Consider the following 15846-nt stretch of genomic DNA (forward strand, 5'->3'; position numbering starts at 1 on the left):
TATATATCCTTTCAGTCCTTAGTATGGGTCAAACTCCTAAAATTCTGGATCCTACATTACCCATAATGCAACATATTTTATCATTTGTTGTGACCCTTCCTGCCTGGTTAAATGCCCACATTATTCAAACTCCATACAGCCAGTTTATGACACAGGCTTTCTGTTACAAATGTGTACATTTCAAGCCTAAACTGAGATGATGAAATGATCAGGGTTATTATTCTCTCAGACTTGAGAAAGCTTCCCTAGAGCCACAGAATATATTATACAACTGTTGTCACAGGCTGAGTAGTATCATTACAAGTAAACTGACCTTTACGAGTAAAATCTGTGGAGTGCACCTTTTGATAGTGATCATTTGCACATACTACTGAATACTAGCAGAAGTTTTCCGTCTGTACCCTAAAATACTTCATATTGTGCACACACAAACACATAGGTTACATACACACATGGACGTGCATGCTCAGAGCTGCTGTGTATCCTGTGCTTTAGAGTTGCAGACTAACCGTTGTGTTTATCAAGCTGATCCGTCTAGTTTTAAGCCAAACACTGAGTTTATCTTTGTGATTCAGTCAGTCAGTCTGCAGCCAAACAGGTGTATAAACTGAACCAATCCAAATTTGAATAAAGAAATGACTGGAGCTTTGCATGTGTGTATCATGTATTTGCAAGGATGCCATGATTGCCTTTCGTTAGACTGTGGCATCCAGGGAGTGGGAAGTGGACACGTCAGATAAAGGGAAGTAAAAACAAAGAAAAGATTTTAGACAACACATTTTTGACATTTTTTTGTTTTTGTTGGTGCTTTAGGAAGCACCTGTGGCACCTGTTGGGAAGCCATGGGTTCATTTGTGGAGTCAGATTGCATCTGGGTAAGAGATGGTTGTGCATGATTGTTTTTTATGTAAAGCAAATGTTCGCTTGTCGGATGATTCACTCGTTTCTGTATATGTTTAAATTTGAACTTTCCGTTGGAGAACTTTTGGAAATGGGTGAAAATACTGGTTAGCTGATTGGATAAACCATCTGTCTATCACCTATGTTGGTGATAGACAGGCCAAATCAACCAATCAGATCCACGAAGCGTATGAAAATACAACCACAAGCCCGCCCCTGCTGCTGCAGGCAAAGCATAGCTCGTTAGCTCAGCAAGCTAGCAACATGTCGGTAAAGGATATTTGCCGTTTGTGTAACAAGAAAATAGGAATAAAAGGCACCCTTTCAGGTTCCCGGACCGCTGTCTGAAAATCCTGCTTAGCTGATTGGATAAACCATCTGTCTATCACCACCTAACCCGCCTCAAAACCAACGCTGATTGGCCCGGTCGTTTGGCTAACGGCTCCAAATTTTCTCTATCTCAAGATGCCAGACTGATCTGCGAGTGGAAAACTGGAGCTCGCGAGATCAGGACGGTCTCACGAGGCTACAATACAGCTACACAGCTAATCTAATATGAGGGGTTTGTCTCTTTTGAACTCTCTGGGTCTCCATTCCCTCTAAGGTCAAGACAGTTTACTTTTGGTCAATGGCTCAAATTCTTGAGTCAAACTTCTCAAAAGCTGAACTCGACATAACAGGTTTACATGGACTTACTGCCTCCACAAGCGAATCCACTGATCATGGCAATTCCATTGAAATTGTATTTCCAAACATTGGCTGCTATTATGCTGGTCCTTACAGCACATAGCATATAGGTTATAATTTGTTTATTACTTAAATAGAGGAGTAACAAAATTCCACTTTGCATGCGTTCACATTCTCAGTCTATGCAAATAATAGCAGCCAATAGTCCAAAATGGTCTTGACATGCCATGGCTGTATGTAGATTAGATTTGTATTTTTATGTATGTGCTTGAACTTACTCCACCTACTTTGCTTTTCTGTCACTATACACTCCTTACATTTGTGTGTGTGTGTGTGTGTAGGCTTGTGTATATGGCCTGCAGGTGTGTGTAGGCATCTTTGTATTTGTGTGTAGGTATGCTGTTTTGAGTGTGTGTGCCTCCCTCCATCTCCCCTCCCGTCCATCTTCTGTCTCACCCACCCCAGCCCTTCTCCTAACCCCCCGGCTTTTCAGTGATGGTGGCTCGGGGGGAGGTGGGAGGAGAGGGAGAAGTGCAGATGGTCTGGTCAGAGAGAGAGAGAGAGAGGGAGAGAGAGAGAGAAAGAGAGGTAGACTGAGAGAGAGAGACAGAGAGTGACTGGCGAGCAGCGGGCTTTTTTGGCAGGGTCGGCCGGTGGGAGGGCCCATTGTGATGCAACGTTGCATAAATAATGCCACGGGGCTTCTAAATGCTCCGTTGCCATGGGGACCTTTGTGCCTCAGTGAGCACTGTGTGTGTGTGTGTGTGTGTGTGTGTGTGTGTGTGTGTGTGTGTGTGTGTGTGTGTGTGTGTGTGTGTGTGTGTGTGTGTGTGTGTGTGTGTGTGTGTGTGTGTGTGTGTTTCATGGCCCCCGAGGAGGGAGAGAGAAAGAGACATAGAGACAGAAAGAAAGAGAGAGGGGGGGCCTGAGTTGCAGTCAGCTCAAGTGACACTAGAGCCTCTCTTTCTATGTCTTTCTTTCTGTCTCTCTATCACTTGCTGTGTTTGACCCAGGACAGATGAGTGTTTGGAGGAGGGAGAGGGTGTGTTGTCGTTGCTTTTTGACCAGAGGGGAGCAAAGATTTTCTGTCTCTCTGTGAAGTATGGTCCATGTGAAGGTATGTGTTGTCACTACTTCCATTCCTCTATTTCTCTTCTTTTCTTTCTTTTTTTTGCCATTTTCTTGACTCTTCGTTTTTGTAATACACCCCGGCATGGTCTCTGTCTGTTCCTCTGTGGTAACAGGTGTCTGCCTGTCAGCCCTGAATTGGAGGGAGAACAGATTGGAGGGGCAGGTGGGGGGAAGGAGGGAGAGATGGCTTTTGTTTGGATGTTTTCAAGAAGCCTTACAAGAAGGCAATTCTCACAGCTTGCCATCCAGCTAGTTAGTCAACTCGCTTAGCCACTCAGCCTCTATGCTCTCAGCTGTCGGAGCGCCAAACGAGCAAACAAACAAAGAAAAACACAAGCGTTTCAACTTTTCCTTCATCTGCTCTGGAGATGTAGGATCAAAGTAGGTTGTTGTTTCTCGGTTATTGCTTTCCAGCTGATACAGGTAGTTAGATTGATTGATTGAAAAAAAAAAAAAAAAGTCAGCTCACACAGGGAAAAGCTTGCAGTTCTCTTGTGTTCAGTCGCGTTGGAGATGTAAAACGTTCAGTTTCTTAACTCTGTGTGATAGAATATCTTGCAGCTATGTAGTAGCTTTGTAGCAAGTGGCTGGTTTGTGTTTGCATCAAAGGATTACAATGTTAATGTTCAAATGTGCCTTTAAGCAATGACACAAAACCATCTATGTTTTTTCTTGCTGACGGCTCCATGCTAAAACTTTAACACTAGTGCTAAAAAGGTGTTGTTTTTATCCATTTCAAAAATGATTTATTATCAGCTCAGTAAATACAGTCAACTCAGCACAACTGATGTAGCCAGGTGATTCTTTTTTTGTATTACTTTTTCTGTTAAGCAGCTTTATTTTCGTCTGCAGTACACATCTATGTATAATCCTGAAAGAGTCTACATGTGTACATGTTGCTCTCGCAGTATGTTCACACTTGAGAGATTTCACAGCAATGTGTGTGTGTGTGTGTGTGTGTGTGTGTGTGTGTGTGATAACATCAACAGACTGTTCTGCATTCCCAACATTTTAGACTGGCAGAAGTTGCATTTAGTGTTTTACAGTAGAAGAAAAAACACAATTTTTACCTTTAACTTCAGTCCTTTTTATCAGTCTAGATTGTTCTGATGTGAGTTGCCCAGTGTTAGAGATATCGGCCATAAAGACGTCTGCCTTCTCCCCAATATAATGCATCTAGATAGCACTGGGATGGTTTGTGGTTCTCAAAGCGCCAAAAAAATACGTTTGAAAAACTCAACAGCAATGTCTTTTAGGAAGTCATGAACCGGTTACTCAAGATAATCCACAGACCCTGGTTGTGAGCAGTTTCATATAGATAAAAAAAGAAATTCTACCAAACTACACCCGCCAATAGAAAGAAAATAGTTCCTATATGAAACTGCTCACTGTGAATTATATTGAGTTACCAGGGTTGTGATTTCTAAAAAGAGACATTGCTGTTGAGTTTTTCAAATGTATTTTTGTTGGTGCTTTGAGCACCACAAGCAGAGTGCCATCTAGTTCTGTTGTATTGGAGAGAAGGCAGACATCTTTAAAGCTGATCTCCAACACTGTGCAATTCACACCAAAACAATCTAGGCTGATAAATAACACTACAGGGAAGAGGAAAAATATGTATTTTTTTTTTTTAGGTTGAATTGTCCCTTTAACAATGTCATAAAGTCAATGGGAAGCTTTTTACAACCCAGCCACTGTTAGTGATTCAATACACCCACTCAATGTCACAGCAGCAAGTTTTAATTTATGTGTGGAAGTTGTGGTTCTCATATGAGTCTATACGCTTCAGAATCCATGCATTTATATCTGTGTATGCTTCTGTGCAAGCGTGCACGTATGCCAATGCGTGTGCACATGCATCGTGGGCATGTTTCTATATCCATGCATGTGTGCCAGTATGTGTGTCCAGTTACCATTAATAACACGAAGGCGGTGCATAATTACGGTGACATTTGCAATTTGATTTGTTAACTTATTACATTAATGATTCATTATAATCAAATTGTATCATTATGGTGGGAAGCCTGGAGTGGCCTCAGGCATCATCAGTGTTTAAGCTCCCACAGAACGGCACTCTGCTCTCTGTCAGTATTCTTAAGAGAAAAATACTCATCATGTAATCACTATGAATGAGATTAACGTTATTTCATACTGGGATATTTTTCAGTGATATTTGGAGGGCACCTCAAATGTTAAAACTATTATAAAAGTTTAGTGTTTTTTTCTGACCGTGTCTGTGCAAGCAGAGTAGTCTGACTTTTTATTGTATGTTAACTTTTAATGACATGCTATTGCTTTCTGAGTGGATGTACTGTAGCTTCATTTGGTTTGACACTCCAAAAGGGTTCAGTGTTAGAAGTGCAACAGGCTGTTTGTCATGCACATAGTCTAATGTGTTGTTGTAAAGTGTCAAATGAGAACATAGTACGAGACAGATAAGAAATCACTGTCGTCTGCAATTTTACGTTAATCTTCAGCAATTGACCATCAAACCAAATGAAATATATGAAGATAATTTAGATTCAAATTCAGAATTTTGTATCTTTTTTTTTTATGAGCTCAGATCTCTTTCAGAATATCTCCTTTGTATTAAAATGCTGACCAGGTAACATTGATTGATTATATCTCCCATCCAGACATGATTTATTCTAATTCCATCACTTTTATTATCTGGAAACCCACCAGAAAACTGTCAGAATCCAATTTAAGATCCTAATCACGATTTCAGGACAGGTACTCCGGTGTATAGACACTGTGTGCTCTTCACTTAATTTGGATGGATTAATTAGTACTTCGTTATTTTTTTTTTGCACAAATTGAGGAAATCAGTTATATTTAATCAGCTATAATGATCGCAGCAGCAGACTCAAATACTATAATCAGCTGTTGGTTTGTTTGCGTATCAGTTAATTGGTGGTTATTTATCACACATTCAACAGCATAAATTAAGCGTAAAACAATGGGCCTCTTGGAAGAAGCAGATAAGAACAGATTTCTTCTGAAACGGCACATACAAGAGATATAAGAGATTTTTAAAGATATTTAAAGTTTTCTTTACAGATAATTATGATAGCACATATTTCACTTGAGAATTTTTTATGCTGAAAAAAAAAATCATCATGGCCTGCCAGTTCACTAAAATGTTCTACAAGATTTCTTCTTTTTTTTTGGCAGGAGTACTTTTGGCATAACAACTTTTACAATACAGTAGACGTGAGGAAAATTGTCACATTCCGGCAGCTGCTTCAGGGTATTCGTTCGGGTCACTGTCTAAGTCCAGGCGCCCTCCGCTCTAAAACCTGATAGAGTAACACTTTTGTGACTGACACTTGCCTGGAGCAGAACAGACAGCCTTATAGCAGTTTAGAGGCGTTGACTATACTAATGATCACCTCTCTCGAAGGCACATCTAATGAATAGTCATGAATTCATCAAGTTTATGTAGTTCAGAGGGTTTGGTGAATCAGACTGGGAACAGTTGTACGAGTAAGCCTCACAGAGCCAAGTAAGATACATTTAGGGTAAGAAAATGAAAATATTCTTGCATAAGTGTGTTTCCATCCAACTGTTTTTATTAGGGGTGGGGGGTTGGGGGGGGGATCGATACAAAGTATCGTGATATTATCCAAGGCAATACTGTATCGATACATGGACGCCAAGAATCAATCTTTTATGAAATTATAAAATCACTTGCTTTTTCAGTCCACTAGATCGTAAGATGAACAAACAGAGAAATGTATCTTTTTAGATAAAACAGATGTTTACCTTTGGGGAAATAATATGAAGTTGGAAAATATTTCAATATAATCAAAATCGCTATAACATCGAATTGTGACATAAGTATCGTGATAATATCGTATATAGTTTTTATGCACATTTACTGTTATGGTGAGTCGGATTTAGGCCACATATTTTAGAGTGAAGAGTGTATTAACATCCAGCAGTATGGTGACAGTGTTTCTTCACGGGGCGCTACACTGCAGATCCAGATTCTTCAACTGGGGTGATGTGACTGACAACCTCCTCCACCCCTCCCTTCATGTCAGCCACCTCGTGGTAACAGCAGGATGCAAATCCATACAGTTAAGGCCTTTTTATTGTTGTGCGTCAGGGCTGGACTGGGACAAAAAATTGGCCCTGGCATTTTTTGGCCCAGGTGGCCCACACCCACACATGGATGCTAAACTTCCAGCATAACAGCTTGTGTCTCAGGGCCGGGAGGCATGGCCCGGAGTGGGGAAGGGGGTTATTGGATTTGATTGGGTCAGGCCAATGCCAATAAAGAAAATTAACCAATGGGCCGCTGTGAGTTCTTTATGGGCCAAAAAAACAAAAAAAAGGCCTATTCATCGGTGATTCGGCCCAAAAGTGCGTCGGCCCGGTAATGCCCGGTATGCCAGATGGCCAGTCCAGCCCTGTACACCGTAGCCTGACGTGAACCTCTCGAAAAATGTAACTACACGTCGCTCGGCCGTGGCTTCCCCCCGACTCATTTCCTGGTTCTCCTTCTCCATGAACAACATGAAATCAAGGAGAGGGTTAACTTTTCCTGCTAAAGATGTCTCACTGTCTCACTCTCTCACTTCTCCCTCTACCACACACTCCCCCCACACACACACATGCCGGCTCAACGCACACACCAGCGCACAAGTATAAACACCAGGCCACTTATGTAGGCTACGGCGAAAGCTCTGCGTTGAGCCGCAGCAGGACCATAAAACGGCCTTTAGGGTGAATAGATGATTTGTCAGGCAGGCATTAGACTAAAGCTTTCAACTGACGGAAATTATAGAATTCTTCACACCAAAACTTCATCTGTTTCATGAGTTTCCTAGTCACAGCAATAACAAATGTTACATTTGTGATGGCTTTAGTTTGGTGTCGCTGTTTTGCTTCATATCAAACTCTTCTCAGTGAATATCTGGCAGTGTGAAACTGGCAGACACAGTGCTATCTGGCCTGTTCTCCCACCACAGACGGCAGAGTCCATTTCACAACAATTAAAAATGTGTTCACAGAAAACAGGGCCAAAATAATGTTCGGGATGACTGTAAATGTGACAGTAAATAAACACATTGACACATTCTGTCTCCCCCCTCTCTCTCCAGGAGTTGCAGTTTGAACGTCTGACCAGGGAGCTGGAAGCCGAGCGACAGATTGTTGCCACTCAGCTGGAGAGATGCAAGCTTGGCTCTGAGACTGGAAGCATGACTAGCATCAGGTGTGTTTGTGTGTTTGTCTCTCACCTGTCAGATCGTCTCCTCTACGCTCTACCTGTGTGTGTCAGCTGTGCTCTTGCAGGTGACTGGCTTTACAGCTGGTCACATTATTAGTACGCTCCTTGATTTGTGTCCAAAATTCATCTCTATGATTAAAACCCACAGTTCAAAAATGCTGTTGTTTTGCTCTGGAGGTCAGAGAAAGAGAGAGAGAGAGAGAGAGAGAGAGAGAGAGAGAGAGAGAGAGAGAGAGAGAGAGAGAGATTCCTGCATTCCTCTGGTGCACTAGATCGTGTTCCTTCTTGCATTTATCCACACACCTGCTACAGTAGAGCTGCAAAATGTATTTATATTGTTTGCTTATAAATTCACACACTTAACACATATCAAAGTGTTAGGAATACATAAATCTGGTAGCTCTAGCTTCCTTTTTGCTTGCATATCCACCTATGTATACAGCTATGTGTAGCATTTATCTTTAATAAGTAATTGCAACAATCAATTGTTGAAAGGACTAGCTGCTTCTAACTGTAACACAATACAGACATTTCTCTCGGACAGAGCTACCTAGCTAGTTAGCCCAAGCAGGTGTCCAATTTAAAGCAGTATTAATGGATGTTGTGTACTTGTGTACAACCTGACATATTATAACTATATCAAGTTATTATTGCAACGTGTTAGCAAATTACCTAATTACACATCCAGCAGACACAGTCCAATATTGAAGGGGGCATGAAGCAATTCAGTTGTAATCACTTTATAAAACATGTTGCTCAGTGCAGAGTTATTTTCAGGCAAAGTATAATAAAAGCTCAAGGATGATAACTTGAGGCGTGTTATAAACCTGATTGTATGTGTAAGTGCCTTGAGTAAAAAGAATATAGATCAGTTAAAAACTCACTGGCAGACTTAATGGACAGAACGATGATGCCATTCTGAACCTCTTAACTGCACACTGACTACACATACTCTAGCACCTTTCAGATCAGAGGCGCATAGGGAATGAATCACAGTCACTTTGCGGCTTTGGATTTTAAACTTAAAGTGCTCATATTATGCTTTTTGGCTTTTTTCCCTTTCCTTTATCGTGTTATATATCTTTTTTGTGCATGTAATCGGTTTACAAAGTGAAAAAGCCCAAAGTCCACCCCAAAGGGACTTAACATCTCCAACAGAAAACACTGTTCACAAACGGCTCCAAACAGCTCTATTGTAGTCCAGTCTTTACTTCTGTGACGAACATGCATCACTTTGTAACACGTTATAATGCTCGCCTAGCATGGCACTCCCTCATACTCTGCTTCTGACTGGCTAGTAGTGCTTACCTAGCTACTGCGCAATGTCCCAACAAAGATGGAATAGAAGTGAGATGCCTCACTCGGTAGCTACAGAGAGCTCAACACACAGGGTGAAAAGAGCTCGATGGTGTTTTAAGCCCCCAACGTCGACTTCAAGGCACCTAACCCTAACCCTAACCATTGCCTAATCCTAGTGCCGACAACTTTGGGGGCTTAAAACACCAAACACAGTGAAAAGAGGAGCTGCAGCAATGTGCAGTACAACAAATATATATATACATATGTTTTTTGAAAATTAAACCATGTAAACCTATTCTAATATAACCTCTAAATACAATTTGAACCTGAAAATGGCATAATATGAGCACTTTAAAAGAAATCTGATGTCACATTCACTGATGTCATTTAATATGAATTTGATGATCATGCGACATGAATAATGATCAAAATGATCAAAATCATTTCTCATATAAATAATGCTCTTATACAAATTTTTACCTGAAATAACCTGTATTTTATAATTGGAGCTAGAGTGCCATAATTAAAAATCAACATATATTTGATTCTGCATTTTGCATTTGCCAGACACAGACATGACTTTGTGTTATGCTAACATACAAACCTAATCCTTTGAAATCTTACTCATTTCTCAAAAATCTCACAACTGCCTTAAAATATACCAGAATACCTCTTTTTTTGCAGCAGTAGAGAGCAAAATTACTTTCTTTTTCAAGTAACACTCCAGGTTGATCAAAGCGGCTGCTTTTGGTTGTTTAAATAAATGTTGGCTCAGGTCTAATGGCACAAAGCAAATCCCCAGTTTCACAAACATGACACACTATTAATTGTCCATTAAAAACCACAATTGCTGCTCACAAAGATAATGCGGAGCTGTCACAGGAGTCCTTTGTTCTGCCCAGGGTCTTCGTTTTTCTTTGCGATGAGGAAGTAAACTGTACACAATGTGAAGAGATTGTCATATTATCTGCTGCTGATTGAGTTTGGACCCGAGCTTCGTCTCTCTGTGCTCAAAGAACAAATTCTACAGATTCCATACCAGTCCCAATGTGAAAACGGCACTCCTGACACAATAGTGGTAACGCACTTAACTTGTCTCTCTGGACTATGTAACGCGATTAAAGTGTCTGTCTCCATTTCTCTGTCTCACTCTCAGTCTCTCTCACACACACACACATAAATAGACGCACGCAATCCATCATCGTTTCTCCTCTTTGATTCTGTTAAGCGAGTGGGGATTCCATCCGTCTCAAACTAATTACTCATATGCCGGCATTGTAATTCTCGTTTCAATTTGAGGGGCGGACCAACAAAGAGCAGAATGATGGTCTAAACCCAATTCTTTCACAAGTCTAATTAACTGGTGCATGCATTTAGCTGCTCAACGCTGTCGCAGGGCTGTATTGAGGGGCCCCATTTAAAAAAAGCAGCAACATGGGAGATGGAAGAGGTGTGGAGTCCAAAAAACATGTCTTCCACTTCATCACCCAGCTGCACACAGATGGCTGCCATCTCGCTAACTCGATTAGATGGGTTTCTTATTTAGTAAGGAGCAGAGGGTCTTGTGGAATGCACTGTCTTCCATTGCTTTTTATAGGCTGTCCACTTTGTTTGGCTTGGAGGTAATTACCAAATTGACAAATGGTTTGGCAAAACACAAAAGTCCAACAAGGCAATATGGTAGAAGTTTGTAGTGCCTGAAGCATGTAGGATTTATTGTTCAATTACCTCTGAGACATTAGTATTGTTTCTGTTCTGAAAATGTTTAGTCATTGCTGCTTGTCCCAGGGAAAAATGTAATTGGCAGCTACAAGACGTGCAGGAATTTATCTTGGTAGCATTTGTGGTGAGACATGTTGACAATGTGCACAGCAAATGAACTAGGAGCTTAAATGTATTTTTTAGCACCTTGCTGGAAGTAAACGTAAATTTGTTGCAATGTCTTGGGTTTATTCCTTTTGTAATTTTGGTTAATAATGCACTTTGACTGGAGAAAATTATTAATTAATAGTTTTTTTTTTATGTTCCTTTTATTTTCCCTTTTTTTGATTAGCTTGCTTAGTATAAGTATATTAGCATGGCTGAGATGCATTTTGGCTGGTACAGTATTTTGTTTTCTTCTTTAGCAAGGTTTGTAATATGATAATCAGGGTTCGAAATTAACTTTTTTGTCCACCAGCCAAATGGCTAGTTAACGTTCAAATTTTACCAGCCACTCAATAGATTACCATTGTTTTTAGTCTGGTGAGTTAAGCAAATATACCAGCCACTTGCATATTTTAGCAGCAATTGGCTTGTAGATGGTGCTAATTTTAAAACCTGATGATAATAGCTAGATTTTTTGTTAGCTCTCTTGCTCGCCATGTTCAAAATCCAGGCGGTCCAGTTGCAGTTTGGGATGGTGCAGGAATCTGCTCATTTCTCTTTAGCAAAAGCTAATTAATTGGTGTCTTCCGGATTAGCATTACAGCTACTGCTAGCAACTCGATACGTCTTTATCACATTAGTTCAGTTAGTTCAGTTGTCTAGGATGAAAAAAAAGTATCCCAAAGGCCAGTGTTCCATACAAATATACTTCTTCACAATTATTTTATGGTTTTCCAGCTACATTATTTCAAAATGCTGAAAATGTCCAAGTATCGTTAGCTATCACGGCATTGTACCAGTGTGTTTTCTACCACTTAGCTTAGTAGCTTTTTTCTGCGGTAAAATGAGTTTATTTTTAAGCCTATATCGGTTGTTTCTTCTAAATTCATAATCAAAATTGTCACAAATGATCAAGTTAATCACCTCTCTCAGTACATTAAATGTATCATTTGGAGGATGATACTATTTTAAGATACTTTCTGGAAGCCAGGAAGCATGTATTAGTGTGTTTTTTTTAAACTCTTTTACAGGCAGTCTTATTGGCTTTCCCTAAGGAGCAGCTCTAGTTTCTACTCCCAGACAGACCACAGATTCATAGACTGAGGCACAGCCGATATAATGTAACCAGTGTTGTTATGACCAGGGACAATACAATGACTGTGTGGGGTTTTCAGACACCTTGGCTGATGCCTGCCCTAGATAGAAAGTAGCAAAACAATAGAGGATGGGACTGTGTAACTGTGATTAGTGTGGCTGGTCATGGGCTTGTCCTGAAATAACTTGAGAAATAAGTTGATGAGAGGAAATAAAAACTTTGAGTGTCCTCGCAACTACTGAAAATACTGATTTTCTTGTGCCACAAGAAGGGACTCTTTAAAACCAAGTGTGAATCATGCACCAAAAATCCTTTCAGTTGACTTTGTCTTAAACATTTGGATTTGACAGCTCTATTAAAAAGTAAGCAATGAAGTACCCTAATATTAATGGAAATCTGTTCCCACATAGACAGACAGGTTAAACCGCAGAAAAGTTAAATTAAGAATGAGTGTTACGTGCAGCTGTGAGGGGGCTGGCAGTTCAGGAATTGACTCCTGTTGTGTTGTGAAAGATAAAGACTTTCAGAGGTGCTAATGAGATCCTCAGCTCTGCCTTTGTTTCCAGTTTAAATCAGTCACCACAGGTCACAGTGTCTGCCACGGCATATGCTGCTGCTTTATCACTTCAAAAAGAACAAATCCACTGTGTGACTGTGTGTGTTGCTCTATCAGTCAAACAGAGACAATGTTTTTGTCTGCGGAAAGAAGAGCGTGATATGCGTTGCTTCATTAGTTAAAGGACAAGTCAGCCCTAAATATCAAGGTTGCAACTTTGGTGCTTCTTCTGGGCTTAGACAACATAAGAGGTGGAAATATTTAACTGTGATTATGATTGTATTGTACAGTATTGTTTGTGTTCACTTTTGAAGGACCACTCTTTTGTATTTGTCGCTTAACCTCAATTACCAACCACATCCATTCTAGTCTCTTTAGCAGTTAAAATGGCCTTTATGTTGGTTTAGTCAGTATTTCAAACCATATTGCGCTCAATATTTCACTGACAGAGTAGCGACTGACAGAGTAACGTGTGCAACAACTACGTAATCACATATTTTATGGTACATTAGCCAGGTGAAATAGCTCAAGTGCCACATTCCTGAGCTGTTAGCCAAGCCAAGCTTTTTGTCCTGCCAACTATATTACTGAAGTTGAGGAAACCCCCTCCACTCATCCTTGGCTTCTTTTGTTATTCAGTACCATTCACTTTTATAGTCTCTTGTCTTATTACCTCACTCTCTCTTGTCTTTTCACACTTCAGTCTGTCTGTTTTCATTCCAGTTTACCATCTTTATCTGACGACCTCTGGTTTTGGAAGTTAAAAGTAACAGAATAACTCGTCCTTGATTTTCACCAAAGAAATATAGCAAGGGAGGAAACACCCCAGAGAACAAAAGTAGTTTCTCGCTCTTTATCTGAGTTGGTGTACCTCACGCTGCCCAGTGTTTACCTGCTCCCATTCCCTTTATCTAATTATCCGAGTGGACCTCTTCTGACAGTGAGCACACACAAAGTAGATACAGATATCTGAGCTCTGGTGGCACCGTGGTGGCCACTTCACTCTGCTGGCTGAGGAGAAACCTTCTCCTAGGGTGGCCTATTTGTCTGCCTCTTTTGGCTGTGCATATTTGTGACATTTGCCTGGTAATCGGATGCACTGCTGCGTGCTTGTCTGGCTGCTGAGTGGCGAGCTTGTGTGTGTGTGTGTGCATAAGCATTGGCTGTAACCGCAGCACCCGGTGAGACCCACCGCCGCTTGTCTGGCGGGAAAATACGACCCGTCTAGCGAGGGCCCATTACCCAGAAGCTGTCGGGGCGCTCAGCTGCCAGCTTAGACTCACTGCACTGTGGCTCTATCTCTGCTTCTCCTCAGCACATACAGACTAAAGAACATGTTTGCAGAGGGGAGCTGCTTTGCTGTTTTTTTTTTTTTTATTAAATTGAAAAACTATTTTCAAAGAAAGGTCCCTAATAGTCCTTTGAAGGACCGTTTTCCCACTGAGGAAATATGAAGAATGCATTATAGTTCCGTGTAGAACATATCAGACAGTCAAAGAGCCAAAAGCCTGCCAGACTAAACATTTTACAACCCAGGCGAGTGAACAATTTCTATAACTAATAGGGATGAGGGCTAAAACTACACAAACAGCACCAAAAAATAGGTCATTTGCAGCTCTGTGCCATGGCAGTGTGGGTAGTGTGTTTAAATGAACAGCGTTTGGCTTCCCTGTCGCTGTACTGCACGGAGCTCGCCGCGGAGCGGAACAGCGGAGTTCTATCGCGATCTGTGTCGTCCAGCTGATCTTCTTTAAATTAGCAAAATATCTCTTTAACTCATCAATAACTCTCCAGAGCTCTCCATCTTGTATAAAGTGATCACCTGCTTCACAATTTTATCATAAAAAATAACCTGTTCCTGCAGAATAACTTTGTAACTACAGTAACCTATTAAACCTTCCAGTCCTAGATTAGCAATTTTTTTACTTTGTCCAATGATAGCAAGCTACAAAATGATGATGGTGAATGGAGTGATGGATGAAGTGATGGAGATTAGACTGATCTAGACTGTTCTGTTTGACCAAACAAGAGTACAATCAGAAACCTCCTATAAACAAGGAAACTTGTGATTTTTAACAAAATGTGCACTGTATTCATGAACATGATCTCTTTATTTATAAGCCCAATATTGTTGGTTAGAATTCAGGCACAAATTGAGAAATTAGTACATTTAACTTTTGTGAGAGGCTGCTGCACCTTTTGCATCGTGATCACTCTGCAGGATTCCCATTATTTTTTCCATGTGATTTTCTTGCTAAACCAATTCATGAATCCAACCACAGCATTATAGTTACACTTAGTTACACTTGTGCAAAAGACTTGGGCAGTCATTGCATTGGAGTTGTATAACATTTTGTTCATAAAAGAGTAATAACACAATGCTTAGTTGGTATAAAAACAATGCTTCATGGTAATGTCCTGTCGCAATAGCCACTGCTAATGCTTGCTCTTGAGGGAATTACTGTAATTGTTGGGGTTTTGGAATTTATAGAGTGTGGTCTAGACCTACTCTATCTGTAATGTGTCTTGAGAAAACTTTTGTTATGATTTGATACTATAAATAAAATTGAATTGAATTGAATTGAATTGATCAAACATGGTGACGGTCAAAATGTGTTTAAATAAAATTCTGTGAGAACCCAAACAATGAGGAAGTTTGATGTTAAGATTAGATTAGATCAGATTAGATTAGATATACTTTATTGATCCCAAATTGGTGTCATGTGTGTCAAATGTCAGTGCTACAGCAGCAAAATATAAGGCACACAGCGCACATACAGAATATACAACAATACAACAATAGTATTCATAGAGATGTAAGTAAAACCTTTGTTTGTGCAAGTTGCACTTAGTGCAGTTTTGTGAAGTATATGAGTCTTATCTAACACTCAGTGATGAAGTGTTAAAAAGTTGTATTGCCTGTGGCAGGAATGATTTATTGTGCGACACCGAAGCTGTTGGAGCCTCGTGGAGAAGGTGCTCCGCTGTTGGACCAGTGTGGGGTGTAGAGGGTGGGCGGGGTTATCCTTGATAGATAACAGTTTGTTCAGTGACCTCCTCTTCACCATAGCTTCA

The 15846-nt window shown here is 40.5% G+C and overlaps 1 protein-coding gene across 9 annotated transcripts in view; it reads left to right on the forward strand.

The window, feature by feature from the left end:
- LOC114564986 (catenin delta-2) overlaps positions 1-15846 on the forward strand; it is a 135026-nt gene that overhangs the window by 14219 nt on the left and 104961 nt on the right. For 7 of the 9 annotated variants that reach the window (XM_028592740.1, XM_028592742.1, XM_028592743.1 and 4 more), the window contains exon 2: positions 7827-7939. In XM_028592740.1, coding sequence (XP_028448541.1) covers positions 7827-7939 — 113 coding nt within the window. Of the gene's footprint in view, positions 1-2441; positions 2705-2976; positions 3100-7826; positions 7940-15846 lie in introns of those variants that run through there. The other 2 variants (XM_028592745.1, XM_028592746.1) reach the window with 2 other exon arrangements.

The sequence above is a fragment of the Perca flavescens genome, chromosome 12 (assembly GCF_004354835.1).
Source record: "Perca flavescens isolate YP-PL-M2 chromosome 12, PFLA_1.0, whole genome shotgun sequence".
In the NCBI taxonomy this organism is placed as follows: domain Eukaryota; kingdom Metazoa; phylum Chordata; class Actinopteri; order Perciformes; family Percidae; genus Perca; species Perca flavescens.